The 16,166-nt window shown below is 42.3% G+C and overlaps 2 protein-coding genes across 2 annotated transcripts; one reads left to right on the forward strand and one right to left on the reverse strand.

The window, feature by feature from the left end:
- The first annotated feature begins 31 nt into the window (after positions 1–31).
- On the forward strand, positions 32–4,336 carry THUMPD1 (THUMP domain containing 1). Its single transcript, XM_054210982.1, has 4 exons — positions 32–288; positions 1,063–1,243; positions 1,613–1,861; positions 2,559–4,336. The coding sequence occupies exons 1-4, from the start codon at positions 70–72 to the stop codon at positions 2,885–2,887; spliced, it is 978 nt and encodes a 325-aa protein (XP_054066957.1). The 5' UTR covers positions 32–69; the 3' UTR covers positions 2,888–4,336.
- A 117-nt stretch (positions 4,337–4,453) lies between these two features.
- Positions 4,454–15,806, reverse strand: LOC128913423 (acyl-coenzyme A synthetase ACSM4, mitochondrial-like). The gene is given in 14 exon segments (XM_054210964.1): positions 4,454–5,282; positions 5,611–5,730; positions 6,319–6,418; positions 6,508–6,635; positions 6,997–7,098; positions 7,307–7,387; positions 7,801–7,924; positions 8,432–8,511; positions 10,066–10,222; positions 10,644–10,787; positions 12,670–12,877; positions 13,383–13,593; positions 14,047–14,321; positions 15,684–15,806. Coding segments are annotated over 13 exon segments (1,767 nt in total). The 5' UTR covers positions 14,248–14,321; positions 15,684–15,806; the 3' UTR covers positions 4,454–5,171.
- Positions 15,807–16,166: the final 360 nt, after the last annotated feature.

Here is a 16,166-nt window from a genome sequence, read left to right on the forward strand (position 1 = left end):
CCCCGGCGGGCGGGCGCTAGGGCCGCGCGCGGCTGACGCCATCGCGGCGGCGGCGGCGGGTGTCGGTCGATGGCCGCGGCGGAGCCAGCGGCGCGGAAGCGGCGGCCCAAGGGGCACTTCGCGGCGGCGGCGGGGCGGGCCAAGCGGCCCCGCGGCGGCGGGGGGCGGCAGCTGGAGGCCGGCATGCGGGGCATCCTCATCACCTGCAACATGAACGAGCGCAAGTGCGTGGGGGAGGCCTACAGCCTCCTCGGCGAGTACGGGGACTTGCTCTACGGGCCCGAGCAGGTGCGTGGGGGAGGCGCGGCCGGTCGCTCGGTGCCGGGCAGGAGCGCGGCCCGCTGAGGGCGGGGAGCGCGGCCCCGCGCGGTGTTGGCCGCCCCGCTCAGCTTCTGCCCCCCGCAGGCTGGCAGCGCTAACGGTGGCGGGGCGGGGGGAGCCGCGCCGTGAGTCTGCTTCTCCATTTCCGTGTGTGAAAAAAACCTGCCTGTGTTCACCACGCACGCGAAAACGTGCAGCCTGGAGAAGAGGAGGCTCCGAGGAGACCTTATAAGGGGCTTCCAGTACCCAAAGGGGGCCTACAGGAAAGGTGGGGAGGGACTCTTTATCAGGGAGTGGAGTGATAGGATGAGGGATGACAGTTTTAAACTGAAAGAGCAGAGATTTAGGTTAGATATTAGGAAAAAATTCTTTATCGTGACGGTGGTGAGACACGGGAACAAGCTGCCCAGAGAAATTGTGGATACCCCATCCCTGGAGGTGTTCAAGGCCAGGCTGGACCGGGCTTTGAGCAGCCTGGTCTGGTGGGAGGTGTCCCTGCCCAGGGCAGGGGGGTGGGACTGGATGGTCTTTAAGGTCCCTTCCAACCCAAACCATTCTATGATTCTACAAAAATGCTGGTTTATATAAGCAAATTCCAATGCAGCCCCACAGGTTGGCTGGAGAAAAGGCCCTTGCCCATCACCTCCAGGCCCTGGGTGTGGTGGTGCCATGCTGCTGGGTGTTAAGCTGTGGGCACTGTTACTTGGTACCCACCAAACAAGAGACGTGCCGTGTGTGAAGTTTTCAGATCACGAGGAGCGGCTGTCTGGAAGCGAGAGGGAGGAGGATGAGGATGATGTAGAGGCTGCTTTGAAGAAGGAGGTTGGCCAGATCCGTGCCTCAACGGAGCAGAAGCTGCGGCGGTTCCAGTCAGTGGAGAGTGGTGCCAACAACGTCGTCTTCATCAGAACCCGTGGCATAGGTGGGACATCAATCAATGCTGCGTAATGCTGTGGGAATAAACTACTACGAACTGTGTTAGTTACAGGCCACAGAGCATGACTTCCAAGAAACTCATGTATACCAAACAAATGCAGTGCTTCCCCTTCCCTTTGGCATTGCCACTGAATTTTGTCATTAGCGGAGTTGCTGAAGGTAGAGGAGTCTGCATTGACCAAATAATCTTTGATTATCTGGTTTTGGTATAGTAAAACAACTCTTTACAGAAACATATTTGAGGCTGACAGCAGTGGAGCCAAGCATGCATTTCCCCATTTTATTATTTAGAAGGGGGGAAGAAGGGAGAAAGTGCCTTCAATTTGTTTCTCATACCTAGTTGTTTTTCTTGTAGAACCTGAGAACCTGGTGCACCATATATTAAAGGATATGCATACCACTAAAAAGAAGAAAACAAGAGTCATTCTGCGCATGCTACCCATTTCTGGAACTTGCAAGGCTTTTATGGAGGATATGAAAAAATATGCAGAAACGTTTTTTGAGCCTTGGTTTAAAGCCCCTAATAAGGGTACTTTTCAGATAGTTTACAAAGCTCGTAATAACAGTCATATGAGTAGGGAAGAAGTAATTAAGGAATTGGCAGGTATGTATGGATTTTCCACAAAACCGAGAACAAGTATATAGGCAGCCCAAAACTGCATGCATAGGTCAGATTTAAAAGTGGTCTTAATGGGCATACATAGTTGTCGCTTAAAATCTGTATGTTGAATTACAAATTCTCTAAGACTTAAAAAAGCTTGACAACAATATTCCTTGTTGGTGTTGATGTCTTAAGAGACAACAAGCAGAAGAGAGTACAGCGTTGAATATAATCTGGAGTGTCAGTTACATGTGCTTTGAAATGACTGCTATCAGGCTTTCTCTGTGGATGCTATATTGAAATCACGGAATCTTCAGAGTTGGAAGGGACCTCTAGAGATCATCTAGTCCAACTCCCCTGCTAGAGCAGGATTGCCTAAACCACATCCCTCAATAATGTGTTGAAATAATGTGTTACTATTTCAATTGAATATATGACTCAAAGTAGCTCCACCTTACTCGAGTATTTTGTTTCTTGGTAATGGCAGTAGGATAGTTTTTCAGTTACTTCAGTCCTACTGCTGGTATATTCTAGGAGTCTTGTCCTGATCTGCTATTTCAAGCCATTAAAAAATTAGTAATTGGTTACAACTAAGGGGGTTGTTGCCTTCTCTCTCTTTAACTTCTATCCTTTCAGTAGGGCATGCTTATGCTCTGAAACAGTTTTTCCATCATCTTTTAAACTACATTTTGTTTTACAGGAATTGTGGGCAGCCTCAATCCAGAAAACAAAGTCGATCTTAATAACCCACAATATACAATTGTGGTGGAAATAATAAAAAACGTCTGTTGCTTGAGTGTGGTGAGAGACTATGTTCTGTTCAGAAAATACAATCTACAAGAGGTGGTGAAGAGCAACAAAGAAGACATACAACAAACCCCATCAAATCTGACAGAAGAACAGAACTCAAAGGTAGTAAAACCAGAAACCGAGGAGGAGGAGATGAGCTCAAAAGAAGTAAAACAAGAGAACAAGAATCAAGGTGAAATAGAAGCTGAGACCAAGGGGAATGATGTGCTGACAGTGTAGAAAATGCAATAGAAAGGAAAGATAAACACAATTGAAACCTATTAAAAAAAGCTGCCCTAGAGTTCTGAAAGGGCGTTTTAAAGAGGAGAGTGGGTTTTGTTTTGAAATCTTATTTTTAAAATCCACATGTGTAAGAATTTTAATGCTCGTTTCAGGTGGAGCTGACATTACAGCAGATATAAGAGTGCTCAACAGTGCCTCACCACTGTGGTGAAGCTTGCTGTCATTCTTCTACGGTTTTGTTCTGCATTGCCTTTACCTAGGACAAAAAGCAGGAGTGTGGGCATGCATGTGTAAATGTGGCTATCCTGACATATATTGACTCTCCCTTGTTATACCTGATGGCTACAGAAATCAAAAGGTAGTGCAAAATCAGCTCTATCAGGAAGTATTCACAGAAGTGAGAGATCTGAAACAGACAGTTGCTTGCAGAGGGTTTTTAAGGAAGTGATCCCAACAACTGCTGTGACTGCAGAAGTCAGATACATTTTTCGGTGTGAACAACAGAATGAGCTAAAACCGATCATTTCCTGTATGATGGAGGGGTTTACATATATATATATATATATATGCACACACATACACACACACATTGCTTTACAAGGATATGCTAAGTCTTTAAAGTGAATGGAAAGAATTGCTATGGTCAAAATACTTGAATAGTGTGAGACGATTTAGAGTAATAGATTTGACTGTTCTAGAACAGAAGTACAGTGCAGGCATTGCAGATGGTTTTAGCAAAAACTACATGTGTGTTTACATTAGCTGTGTATACAGCAGTTACTGGTTTATAGGAAACGCTGTAGTCACTGACCAGAATCCTTTTGAATAATTTCCTGCGAATAGCCTTTTGCTGCTCTTTCCAAAGACTTTATCCTTGGGGGGTTTTATGAAGTCTTTTTTTGTTTTTATTCTTTTCTTAGGTTTCAAAATTTGAATTTAAATACTGCTTGGAAACTTCTTATGAAAGAAGCTCTCCATTATACCGTACTGGATAAGGGGAATTAAGTTTAATTTTTGTTAGTTTTAGCTTTACAGTATTAATTTTGTTTCAGATTGAAAGTAATGTTAGTGAGACTTTCTGTTGCCGGTTTCTTACAGAAACTCTTTTGGTATCACAGCGATTTTTAAAAACCAACAAAACCAGTGCAGCTATAACCTGCTTTCCAGTAGGGTTTTGAGTATGCTTCCTGAACAACTGTGTAGCTTTAGTATTTCATTTCTAGCATAAAAACCTGTGGGTTGCTAACGGGAAAAGACTCATCTTGAAGAACACCACTTGTTACTTGTCTTGATTTAATGAAAAGGCTGTGTTCAAGTCTCTCAACAGTGTTTAATTTATATTTTCCTCTTCTCTCAAAATTGTTTTAGAAGTTGGAAAATTAAGACGACTTTTTTCCCCAGTCCTGTCTCCCTTACCACCCATTTATTAAAACTCTGCTTTTCTTACCTCCATCGGTGTTTTCTTTAAATTTTAAAGCTTTTTCTTTGTGCATTAAAACCAGTAATGTCTAGGTCACACATAGGAAAGAACCATTTGAGACCAGACACAAAGGCCAACAGTGAATGTTTATTGGTGGCTGATACCAGCGATCAGGATTCAGGACAGCCTGCTTGTCTTACTAAGGACAAAGATAGACTCATGGATAGTTCGTGGGGGTTTTCTTGTTTGGGTTGGTTTTTTTTCCTTCTCTCACTCATTTGTGTGTCTACAGGATCTACAGTTCTTCAGAAGAAACTGCTGAATAGCTACCATCCATTTGTACAGCCCGTGCCTGACATTTAGATGCTGCCTACACTGCAGTCTTAAAGATGTCTGCATTCTTTTACTTCTCATTTCTCATAATTTGCACTTACTGAACATTCATTGTCAACACATTAGTCCCTAAATCTTGAGGCTTTCAAGATTCATATAAGCAGGGTGCTTAATTTGGATGCATGCAATATTTATGGTCATTTCTGGGAACTTCATTACATACTGTCATGATTTCCTTATTAATAAGCCTCTTGTGAGTTAAAATATCTGGTCTCAAAGAATGAACACACTGCTCCTTCACCTGGTAATCACTTCTACTTGTAGAGTAATTCTGAAAAGCGTTAGGTGGCTGGAAGATGTGTTTGCATATGCCGTGCTAGGTAGGCTTGATTTTTGTTAAGCAAGCATTTAAAAACAGCTGGAATTTTTAATCCTTGTGCATTATTACACAATTGCTGCCTAAGGATGAAATATGTTGGTGCTTACTGTTGTAATAGAAAAGCTCCATTATGAATGAAATTGATAGGGTTAGGCTTTTTTAGATTGCTTATCAAAACTAAGTCCCCACTCCTTGTTCCTCAGTTCATTCCGTCTGATTTTCCCAGTGATTGTCTTTGGCAGCTGCTGGACAAATTCAATCTGATTCAAAAGAGGAAAAAAGTAAAATGAGCAGATTTAATTTATAATTTTTTTTTTCAGCACAGCATAGATCTCCATCCTACTTAACTTAAATAAGAATTTGGTGACTGGGGAAATAAGTCCAGTTTGGTTTTAGACTGTATTGTATCTATTATTTTCCAAAATAATCTTTAAAATAACATTTGTCATTTTTCTTGCACAGTACATATTTGGGCTTTTTTTGTTACTGAGTTTGAACTGAGTCTAATCTTTCTGTTTCTTGCCTCTCCACAGTTAATATAGGTGTTTGGGATTATTTTTTTTTTTTAATACACCTGTATTTACTTGCCTTTCTGGGGTACTTGTACGGAGCAGTGACTTTCTTGACATGATCTTGCAATTCACAGGCCAGTTTCTTTGGATCTTGTGACTTAAAGGAAGGAGACAAGATCACAAAAGCTTTTACCACCTACCAAGGGAAAATAAATAAAAAATGCAGCATTAATTAAACTACAGCAACCTAACAAATGAGGCAATTAATCGAGAATAAGTGAGTACTGCCTGCAGTACAGGCTTGCTGCATCACACCTGTGCTGTAGAGCAAAATTCACTTTTGTGTAAGCAAATTTAAAATTAGGATGAAAGACTGTTTCTACCTTACATTAGTAAAGGTCCTAAATAATACATTATAAAAGTTTCAAACTTTGCTTCCAAATTTGTTCTGTAAAGGACTCTTCTAAAGTTCTTAGATGCTGGGGCCTTTTCTATAAACATAAGTTGTTAAAGTAAAGAATATAATTCTCCAGGTAGTGGGTCGAAGCGTACACCAATTCTTATCAGTCACCTTTATATTCAGTGTTATGTTCTTTAGGAAACTAAGGGTTATATTTTTATTAAAAGGAATATGAGATACACAAACTACTGTTCCCCCTCGCTTTGGGTAAAGTGATGGAAAAGTTTGTATAGCGATATTAAGAGTCTTATGAATTCAGTGGAAGTTGAGTGTAAGCTCTGTCACACAAGGCACTTTATGATTAGGAGAGTGACTACTAATTACCTCTCCTCTGATGGGATCTGGGCTGCTGACGACAGCTGACTCAACGACAGCTGGGTGCTGTATCAGGGCACTCTCTATTTCAAATGGTCCGATACGATACCTAGGAGAGAGAAATTAAATGCTTAATAGGTGAAAGGTATATGGTTGGTTTGTAGACATTTCTTGTCACTTTAACGGAAATCTACAAACCCAGAGGAGATGATGACATCATCAGATCTCCCCATAAACCATATGTATCCATCCTCATCCATGCTCCCTCTGTCTCCTGTGATATAGAAGTTCCCACGGATTGTGGAAGCAGTTTTCACTGGATCATCCTGTTGAACAAGCAACAATTAAATGATCTAAATATTGAGAAGCCTTAAGCTAAGAGATGAGTTTTGCCTCATTGGACACTACCCATAGTATCTTTCACTGCTTGTTCTCTGTTTCAAGAATGTAAGAGCTTATGCTTGTTTTTTCCAAAGGGGAAAACTGATCACAGGGGCAGATACAGAACCGATGATCACACAGTAGGTCTGCAGAAGAAGGGGGGAGAGAATGGAAGTTTCAAAAGTCATAACACTGTCAAGTCAAGAAGAGCTGCAGCTCTTTGGTGCTGCACTTGCTCCTGTTGGTACCCATACATACCATGCTGCAGGCCTGAACTGGCTCTCCGGAAATTCACTTTTGGCTTACCACGTATCGAGTGAAAAACATAAATGGCCGCTTGGCATCCATTTTGACAGCAATGTCTCCTTCTTTCCCAGGAGGCAGAACACTGCCATTTTCATCTATAATCTGCAATAGAAAAGGCAAATGGGTGATTATAACTTCCCATTTTAAGAGCGCCATGTTCTAAAACTAACCAGCAGCCAACAGCTCAACCAAAAAAGTCAGCCTGCCCTGCGTACCACTGTACAGTACCAAAACTTTTATGGTATGTTGTAGTTTCTTGTATTTTACTTCCTATGAAATCAACCGCAAACAGAAAAGGGGACCAGCATACCTGAACATCGTAGGGGGGAGCTGCCTTTCCCAAGGAACCTGGCTTAATTTTCATTCCTTTCATATTCGCACATATCATTCCCTGTTGGAAAAGACAAACAACCAGCCCAGGATTTTTTACTGTAATTCCTAAGGATATTCCTGTTCTTGTACTATGCCCACTGTTGAGCTAGCATAAGATCTAAGTCTTCCATCTGTGCGAGCCAAAACATTTGTGAACTTCAATGAGAGTCTTGGACAAAAAGTTCAAGATATTTTACTTAGTAGTTTAAGTTTACTTAGCTTAAGTAGTCTTAGAAGCAGTATCATAACCAAGCCGTAATTCTAAGCAAAATAAACCCTCTTGTAGGAAATTGCCACATGTTCTAATGCCATCTTTCTTTTTAGTCAGATATATGTGGCCAAGTTCCAGATTTAACAAGAGGAATGAGATATCTAAGTCCCCTGAATGACAGTTGAGTCATTCAGTCCCCTTTACAAAAAAGCTGAACATACAATTTCGGTTTAGCCGTAGCCTTCATAGATAGTCAGTCCTGTTTGGCTTTTCCACTGTGCCATCACTTCTGAGTTGAGTGGTTCCCCTCCGGTCACACAGTGCTTCAGCATCTTGAATGCATACCTTCATGACAGACAGAGGACATTGCTGAGTATCAGAGGACAGAATGGGACACATTCTGCACCCTCAGACATCTGTCTGTCCAACCCCTTGACTTTGGGACACATGGAACTCTCTTAGGGTTAGGGTTGAGAGAAAGCCTATAGATCCAGTTGAAGTGGGGCTGGAAAGGGACTACCAAAGCGGTGAGCTGCAAAGATGCACAGGACAGATGGCAGCCCAGCCACACATGTGCCTTCAAGGGCTGAATACTGGCCTCTGTATTTACTGTCTCTAATGCCACAGGGCAAAATTTTCTCTGGGTTGGAGTTGCCTAAGGGGTGGATTTCATCACCTCTCTCTGCAGTACTAAGGAAGAGGCTCTGCCTCCTCACAGATACTGGCTTCAACACAGAATTTCCACCACTCTGAGAGATTAAGTGGCTATTATGGCCTGCAGAAATCATTGTTAAAGAGCCAGGCAACAGCTTGAACAGACACGGCACAGTCACTTGTTAACGGATGCGGTACCTGGTGAGGTCATGCTGCACCAGCATGCGGTAGGCAGTTGGGGCACTGCACAGAGTGGTCACTGGGTATCTGCACAAGGTCTGACAAATTAAAAAAACAAAACAAAACAAAAAAAAGAGGGTTAAACAATATTGTTTTGGGAAAAAAAGTTGCTGCTAACTATTCCTTTCGTTCCATACTAGGGCACAAATTACAAGACCTGACTGTAACCTCACTTAGACGGAAAGGAAAGTAATTGCTGTCACTGTCAGTGCTCAGGAAAGATGTTACAGTGCCCCAAATGTCAGCTGAAGAGGTGACACATTGACTGTGGTAAACCACGGGTGTACCTAATTTGTCTTGATGCTCACCTGAAGCACAAGGACCGTCTCTTGGTATGAAACCCTGGCCCTAGGGTGCAACGTAAGTTTTTCAGGGGACTTCAGTAAAGCCCACATCTCACCCTAGGACAAAGTCAGGCACTGCAAAATGGAGGCACCTAAAATCACAGGTTTCTTTTGAACATTTTTCAATCTTTTATCTAGCCCTACACTTTCTGAAACAGACTGTAGCAAATCTTTAGACATGCTACAATCCCCTCAGCTGTCCTGACAAAGGGCCTGACCCGCAAAGCCAAGTCCCCCAGTGCTCCAAGTTGCAAGTAATGCTGTATTAAAAGGTTGTTTTGGACTGGCAAATTTATATATCCTCCTTTACCTGGGACAGAACACAGGACTTCAGTGCCTTGCTAGAAAAACAAAGATCTCAGCTGAGCCTCTATTTTCTGACGTATCTTTATGTCTCACCCATAACACCAACAGATGATTCGCAGTCACTCAAGTAGAGTGAAGCCTTAGTTGTTTGTTTTTTTTACCTCACTTCTGCCTGCAATGAAAATCTGCTCAGAGAGGGGGACAGGTAGTGATAAATAAAAGCAAGGGGAAGACCTCTCATTCACCATTCTTCACTCCAGCCACATCATGGGTAAAGCAGTCTCTGCTATCAAACTTCATTTTGTGCAGAGATGTGAAACCTGATGCACATTGCAAGCAGGTGTTTGCAAGGCCAAGAAATTTATACAAAAATAAACCCAAACTATCAACTACCGTTGTAGAAAGGAAATGAAAGAAGATTAAAATCCCCAAATAAACCCCCACATGTTAGGAATGTACACTTTTCCACGTTAGTGCTTTGAGCCATTTGGGAACAGCACTCTTCCCTTTGTGTTAGATTAAAACTCAAGATTGGCTTGAGAAGCTTGAAAATAATTTTTTTTTTTTAAGAACAGGCCAATCTCACAGTTTCAGTGTTTTCCAGTGCTGACCTGCCTTTCTTAAGGGTCACAGCAGTGTAATTAAAATATTAACTTACGTGTAATTCAACTCATTTATCATTTCAATAGTGAAATACAGTAGAGGAGAGGTTAATACCAGTAACTCCTACTGATCGGAAGCAGCTGGTAATATCCTGTGCCCAAAAGAGTAATGCTGCAAAATCCTTCCTGTATTATATTCCTACTCAAAGAACAATCACCTTGTGGTTATGCCATCTTAAAACTGCTAATCCCATAAACCTAAGAGGCTTAGTTTTGTGGCCTGCCTGGAAAACAACATGAAATATGAGTAACTTGTTCATTGTGAGCATGGTGTTCTTACATTTAAGATTGCTCTTGGATCAAACTGTGGCATGGCATGTACAAAAACACACGTGCCCTGGAACCACGGACCAAAAATGCTCCCAATAGCTGCCTTTACCCAAGCAGTATCTGACACGTTCCACATGATGTCTGAGGGAGTCAAATTCATCCAGTATCTGTTGAAGAGAAAGGTGGCCATCATAAGGGAGTCTGCAAGTGGAAATCAAGAATGTGAGGGTTTGGGGGCTTTGGGTTTTTTTGCTTTGAAAGGCATGGTAAATTTGATTCAAAACTTAAGAGCTCAAATAAATGCCTTTTGCATAGCCTTTATACTGATGGCAAAGATAAAGAGAATCAAACTGTTTCCCAACTCATTATTTATCCTGGATTAGCAGGCAAATAGTTTCTAACACGGAGCCATATACCATATCGAACAAGATCCTTGCTTCCTGGGAACAATTCAGCTGAGACCAAAAGAAAAGACATGTACAGTATTGCAGGAGCCTCATCATCTATCATAATTTTATCGCATACAAAAACTCTTCTGTTTGTTTCACATTTCCGAGCTGTAAAGGCATAATTAGCTGAATACTTCACCTTCCACAGAGAAAAAAACCCAGGCCAAAGCTGCCATAGGAATGTTCAACCATTTTGGGAGGGCCCGTGGTGCCACTGGTAAAATAGATTGTCATTGGATCCTGGCTTTTTGTCTTCACGCAGGTATGGACAGCGGGGGCAGCCCTTAAAAAAAAAAGAAAGGTTAATGAAACAGTGGCTGGTGTTATTCAGCACACTTAGCTTGGATCCTCTGTGCCCAGTCTATGCAGGACTGTTTGTATAGTGAAACGTGAGGGATAATAAACTACTGAGGATCCCCTCACTCTTGCACTGCTAGTTCTGTATTAAAGTGTTGCTGATCTTGCTCTTTAACTATTCTTCATGTTGACCTTCTCCAAAGTAAAAATGCCAACATGTTCTCCTGTACTTGCCTCCCTTAACAACTGCCAAAAGGCCCAGCATCCTGTGTTTGGCCAAAGTGCCCTCCAGAAAGCATATCTTCCAGACTTAATGTGACTAGCTGAGGGAGGACCCACCATTTCTTTTGGTAGGTGGTCCCACTACTTAGTTATCCTTGCTGTGTTTGGGAAGTATGGGGAGGCTCAAACTCTTGGCCATCTGGCACACGACAGGGAAATATTTCTCATCTCTTACTAGGATGAGAAAGCAAAGCTGTTTCTTTTTCTCTGCCAGGACTGATGTTCAAGAAGGTTTTGCTTGGTGTGCAAACATTGCCCATGCCTGCCCAGTTGGGCGTGGGAAGCCTGTGTCCCCAGGCCAGCCGTCTTCTTGTGCTGGCTGGCGGGCAGACAGGCTGCCCAGGAGCCCTCGCTCCAGAGCCCTGCAGCCTCCTGGCCAGCTCAGCAGTCAGCTAAGGCAGCCGAGGACACGGGGAGCTGGGAAGTCTGGGCAATTAGCCCACGAGGTAGGCAGGCTGCCAGTGATCTGTGAGCCAGGCAGGGCAGCAGCCCAGCACTCTGGGAAGACTGGGAGCCTGACAGCTGAGCAACCCTGGAGCCAGACAGCCAGCACTTGGCGAGGCAGCCATTCGGGGAAACCAGACAGCCTACCTGCCTGACCGCCGGTTACAGCCTCTGCAGGACTGACACAGTTCCAGACAGTATTTAGGTTTTATCAAATCAATGTTACCCTCTGCCATGGAACTGAACCATGGAATATTAGCCCAGCATGAAAGAGGATTCATCGAATAGATAGCTCTAGGTTTGAGAATGCAGGGTTACTGCTTTCTCCATCTTCCAGTTTAGTGACACTGAAGTGGGCAATTGTTCAAAGGAGCAGATGGAAATACAGTGAGACTACAGTGAGCTGCACAGGTAATGCTAGTTCAGACACCTGTGGTTGTGAGAACACATGGTACATCTTACAAAGCTCTTAAACTGACTGAAGAGCTTTAGATCCCTCCTTGAAAGATCCGTCCGTGAAAGAATGGCGTTAGCTGCACAGATGCTTTTAACAAAATACCAGCTAGTAAAATCACACCTAGGGCCCTGAGCAGATTGCAGCAGGGTATTTGCTTCTCTTCCCAATTCCACCTCTCCACCCCTCCTACAGTCCCATGCACTGCAATGAAGAGCTGTGTTGGGTGCCATTTTGGTAGCTGCAGTGAGGCAGGTGGATTCCTGAACACATTAGGTTCATTTTGCAGTGCCCTTTTTTAGCCTTTCATAGAGAAAAGCTATTCACATTAGCCTTATTATTAAGTTTTAGGAATATGGATTGGAATAATTTGTACAGAATATTTTTCTTGGAGCTTTAGAGGGTAAATAGGCCACAGATGTCAATAAGAGAGGCTTTCCTGACATTTTTTCCATATTATTTCATAGTTATATATAACAAACTTCGACATCATAAGACTGTACTTATTTTTTTAATTGGTAATTTGTCTATTCCCAAATATTCCCTTTCTTCATAGAAAAGAGACTAAACTGCCTTCTCTCCTACCCCTCAAAGGTATCTAGTTCATTAACGAGACACAAGTGCATTTAAACATTAGAAATTTTCCATTAGAGGTAACTATGATGGAGTTAAGGTAGAAGGCACTTACTTGAGCAAACTGCTGAAGTTCAGCCACTCAGCCCTGCCACTTTCTGATACAATTAGCTTCGTTTTCAGAAACTGGCACTTGGATGCAACTGAGTCCACTGCAGGTGCAAGCACATCCATTGTAATAATGCACTTAGCCCTGGAAGCCAGCAATCTATAGCAAATGTCTTGTGCTGTCAGTTGTGTTGTCCCTGGGATGATTATAACACCTGAAAGTACAATAAAATGGGAAGTTTATTAGGTATTTTTCACTTTCAATCCTGATCACTTCATAGCTTCTCCTGATTTGTTGCATACCAGCACCATTCAGTCCAGAAGTGAGAAGAAGGTAAGACAAGTTTCACACACCTGAACTTGAATACAGATGTGCAGATCAGAAGCACAAAATAGCTTCTGTTTCTACAAGATCCTTTGCTCCAGGCACAATATAACTAAAAAGTATAAATAAACACTAGCATCTTTAACTTAAGTCTGTTGAAGTTAAATTGATTTAACACAACGAAATTGATTTAACACAATCAACACAAGCCACAAAATGAAAGAAAAATGAAGGTAATTCCATCAATCATAAGACACTACCCCTGTCAGCCCCTTTGATCGTCAAATGTTCAAGCTACAAAGTCAAATAAGAAATGTAATTGCTAAATGAATTGTTAACCAACTTTTGGCATAGAAGGTAACAATCTATAGACAGTTAGGAATGATACAATTCACCTGTTCGCATACAAGCCACGTTCAGCAGCCACCACTCTGGAATTCGGGGTAGAATCACTAAAACTCGGTCTCCTCTTTGCAGGCCACACGGGCCAGAGAGCATGTTGGCCACTTTTTGGGACAGGAAGCCCAGCTCTTCAAAGCTCCATTTCATTTCATCTCCTTTCCCATTTATCCACCAAAGCGCTGGGTTTGATGGTCCCTTTCGTTCCTATACACAACGCAAGGGTAAATAGTATGCTGGTTACTTCTGAGACTCCTGTAGTTCCTTCCAGAGTTTTTGGGATGCTCCAGGCAGTAGAATCCGATAGTGTTACATACTCGAGGGCAGGGATATTAAGTATGTTTTGTTTAAAAGAGCCCTTTTCCAAGGCACATATAAGTTGTTGTGTATATCTACCTGATTTGCAACGCTCATAAATTACTTAGAGGCTTTTACGAACCCAGCACTGCACACAATGATGAATCAGAGTCACAGAGACAGAGCACCATATCCCCTCTGATGCTATAGCAAATTGTCTCTCCTTTCTCTGCAATATAAGATTATATTAAAATAGAAATATGGGGGGAAATTCTGGTCCCACTGAAGCCAGTGATGGTTTTAGACTTGACTTTGGGGGTAGGGGCACATTATATACTAAATCTACAGGGTCAGAAATGCTACCTTTTCTATTTGAGACCACTTGTCCAGCACATCACTTGCAAAATTAAAGTACTCAGGTACTTCCTGTTCACAACGACTGATAGCTTCATAATCGGAGAAATTTAAAGGTGCAAAAGTGTTGTGATACTGGTGGAATAATCTGCAGAGTGTCTGGATGCTCCATGGGGACCGCAACACTTGAAATTCAAGTAAAATCTTCATGTCGCAAAAGCAGATATATGTGGGATTTTGGAGATGATAACCATCAGAACTATTTTTTGATTATTATTTCCCTCCTAGAAGAGACAGAAAAATCAATAATAGTATTATGATGTGCACATTCCCAGATGAGCTGTTGGCTCCAAATGGAACAGGTGTATACAGAGTAGCAAGTCCACCTCTTTATGACATTTTATCCCACCTCTCCTTACGGGTAGGCTAGAGCTCTGGTAACCCTTTTAAGTCTCCTGCTTTTTCATCTGGACACAGGTTTCTCAGAGAATTCCCCTTGGAGCTGACAATTCCGATTCTGTCCAACCAAAGAAGGGGCTTGAAACAGCTGAGTGTTTAAAAAAAACAACCAACCAAAAAACCCAACAAGAACTTGTCAGGACTTGTACCCACTATTCCCATGTTTTAAGCACCACAGCAGTCTCACTCAGCCCTACAGGGCTACTAATGTCAAACACAGATTTCGTTGCAGGACGGATGCCATCTGCTGTTCCTGGTTTTTGCCCCAGAATCCAGGATATAACCGGCAGACACAACTACTCAAAGACCAGCGTGGTTGTGAGCAAGCAGGGGTGAGGGGTCTGTGCATTTAGCTAATATGGAAGAGATGTGGTAAACATCTTTACTGTTGCTTTTTGCTAAAGCCATAAATGTTAATCAGAAGTATGTTCTACATTGCACCATTTGCGCTGCCTTTCTTTTTGTCCAAAGAAAAGATTGTGCCCCTTCCTCCTCCTGGCATTTGCCGTGCATTAGTTGCATAGCAAAGTATCACGAATAACTCAGAGGTGGTTTTCCACATTCTATTATTGTTTTTTCACTGGCCTAATGCTTTTGCCACAGATACGGAGTTGCATTTGATTTCACAAAATACCATTTGTAGTTGTGTATTACCCTGAAAACACTTTGCAAAAGGAGGAAGTTAATTAGAGCTGTATGTATGGGAACATGGCGCTCAGGATACATTCAGCTTCAGAGACTAAAAGATACAGATAGAGGCTTTTTCTTTTTTCACATAGTCTGCTTATAACGTATTGCTTCTTATCTCTAACAGGTTATTACAAAAAGCCTGATTCCAGAACTCACAGTTAATCAGCAAAATCTTTGTAGAATTGGCTGCCATTTTATTTTTCCTTTAGATCTGAGACAGCGATTGCAGACTCAGACCTAGGAGATGTTCTTGCAGAAAGAAGCTACTTCTTCAGTCTGCTTGATACAAAAGAGGAAAGTATAACTGCTCTCTGGTAGTCCACCCTCCTTCATAAAAGTGAGAATCACGTGAAGAAAGAGGAACAAAGCATGGCATTACAGATTTATTTTTTTTTTACATGAGCAGATAGCATCTTTCATTTTTAAGAAGACTAAGCATTTAAAAAGCTACTAAATAAAAACTATTTTCTCAGGGTGTTTAAATAGGTTGTGCTTACCTGGAGATGTTATTTGTGATCAGGTGAGACTTCTTTCAACTCCTCCTCATGTATCTTGCCTAGTACTTAATTGGCGAGTACTGCCTCCTCCTGGCTCGTTCCAGCTCTCTGAGCGGTTGTAGCCCTTCATTAGTATCACACGTCACCTTCCGTGGTGGGGATTATTTCCCCCTGAGAGCACAGATTTCATTTCTCCAATTACCTTCTGAAGAAAGGCACAATCACTGAAAAAGTTGAGAGAAGATGGAAGGAGTGCTGAGTATGAATGACTGCATTTCTAGTTCACTGCCTTAGGAGAATGGATAATCCACCATATATTAATATATAACTCTATTCTATGGCACCAATGACTTTGGAAATGGCAAGAGTGCAGCTTTATTTTCAGATTCTGGAGTTAAACATAGTATGAGAATTGGTATGACAAAGATATGAAGATTTTCATAAGCCTGGTGGTATCAGCTGCAATATCTGATGGACACTTCT

The sequence above is a fragment of the Rissa tridactyla genome, chromosome 8, assembly GCF_028500815.1.
Source record: "Rissa tridactyla isolate bRisTri1 chromosome 8, bRisTri1.patW.cur.20221130, whole genome shotgun sequence".
NCBI classification, from domain to species: Eukaryota; Metazoa; Chordata; class Aves; order Charadriiformes; family Laridae; genus Rissa; species Rissa tridactyla.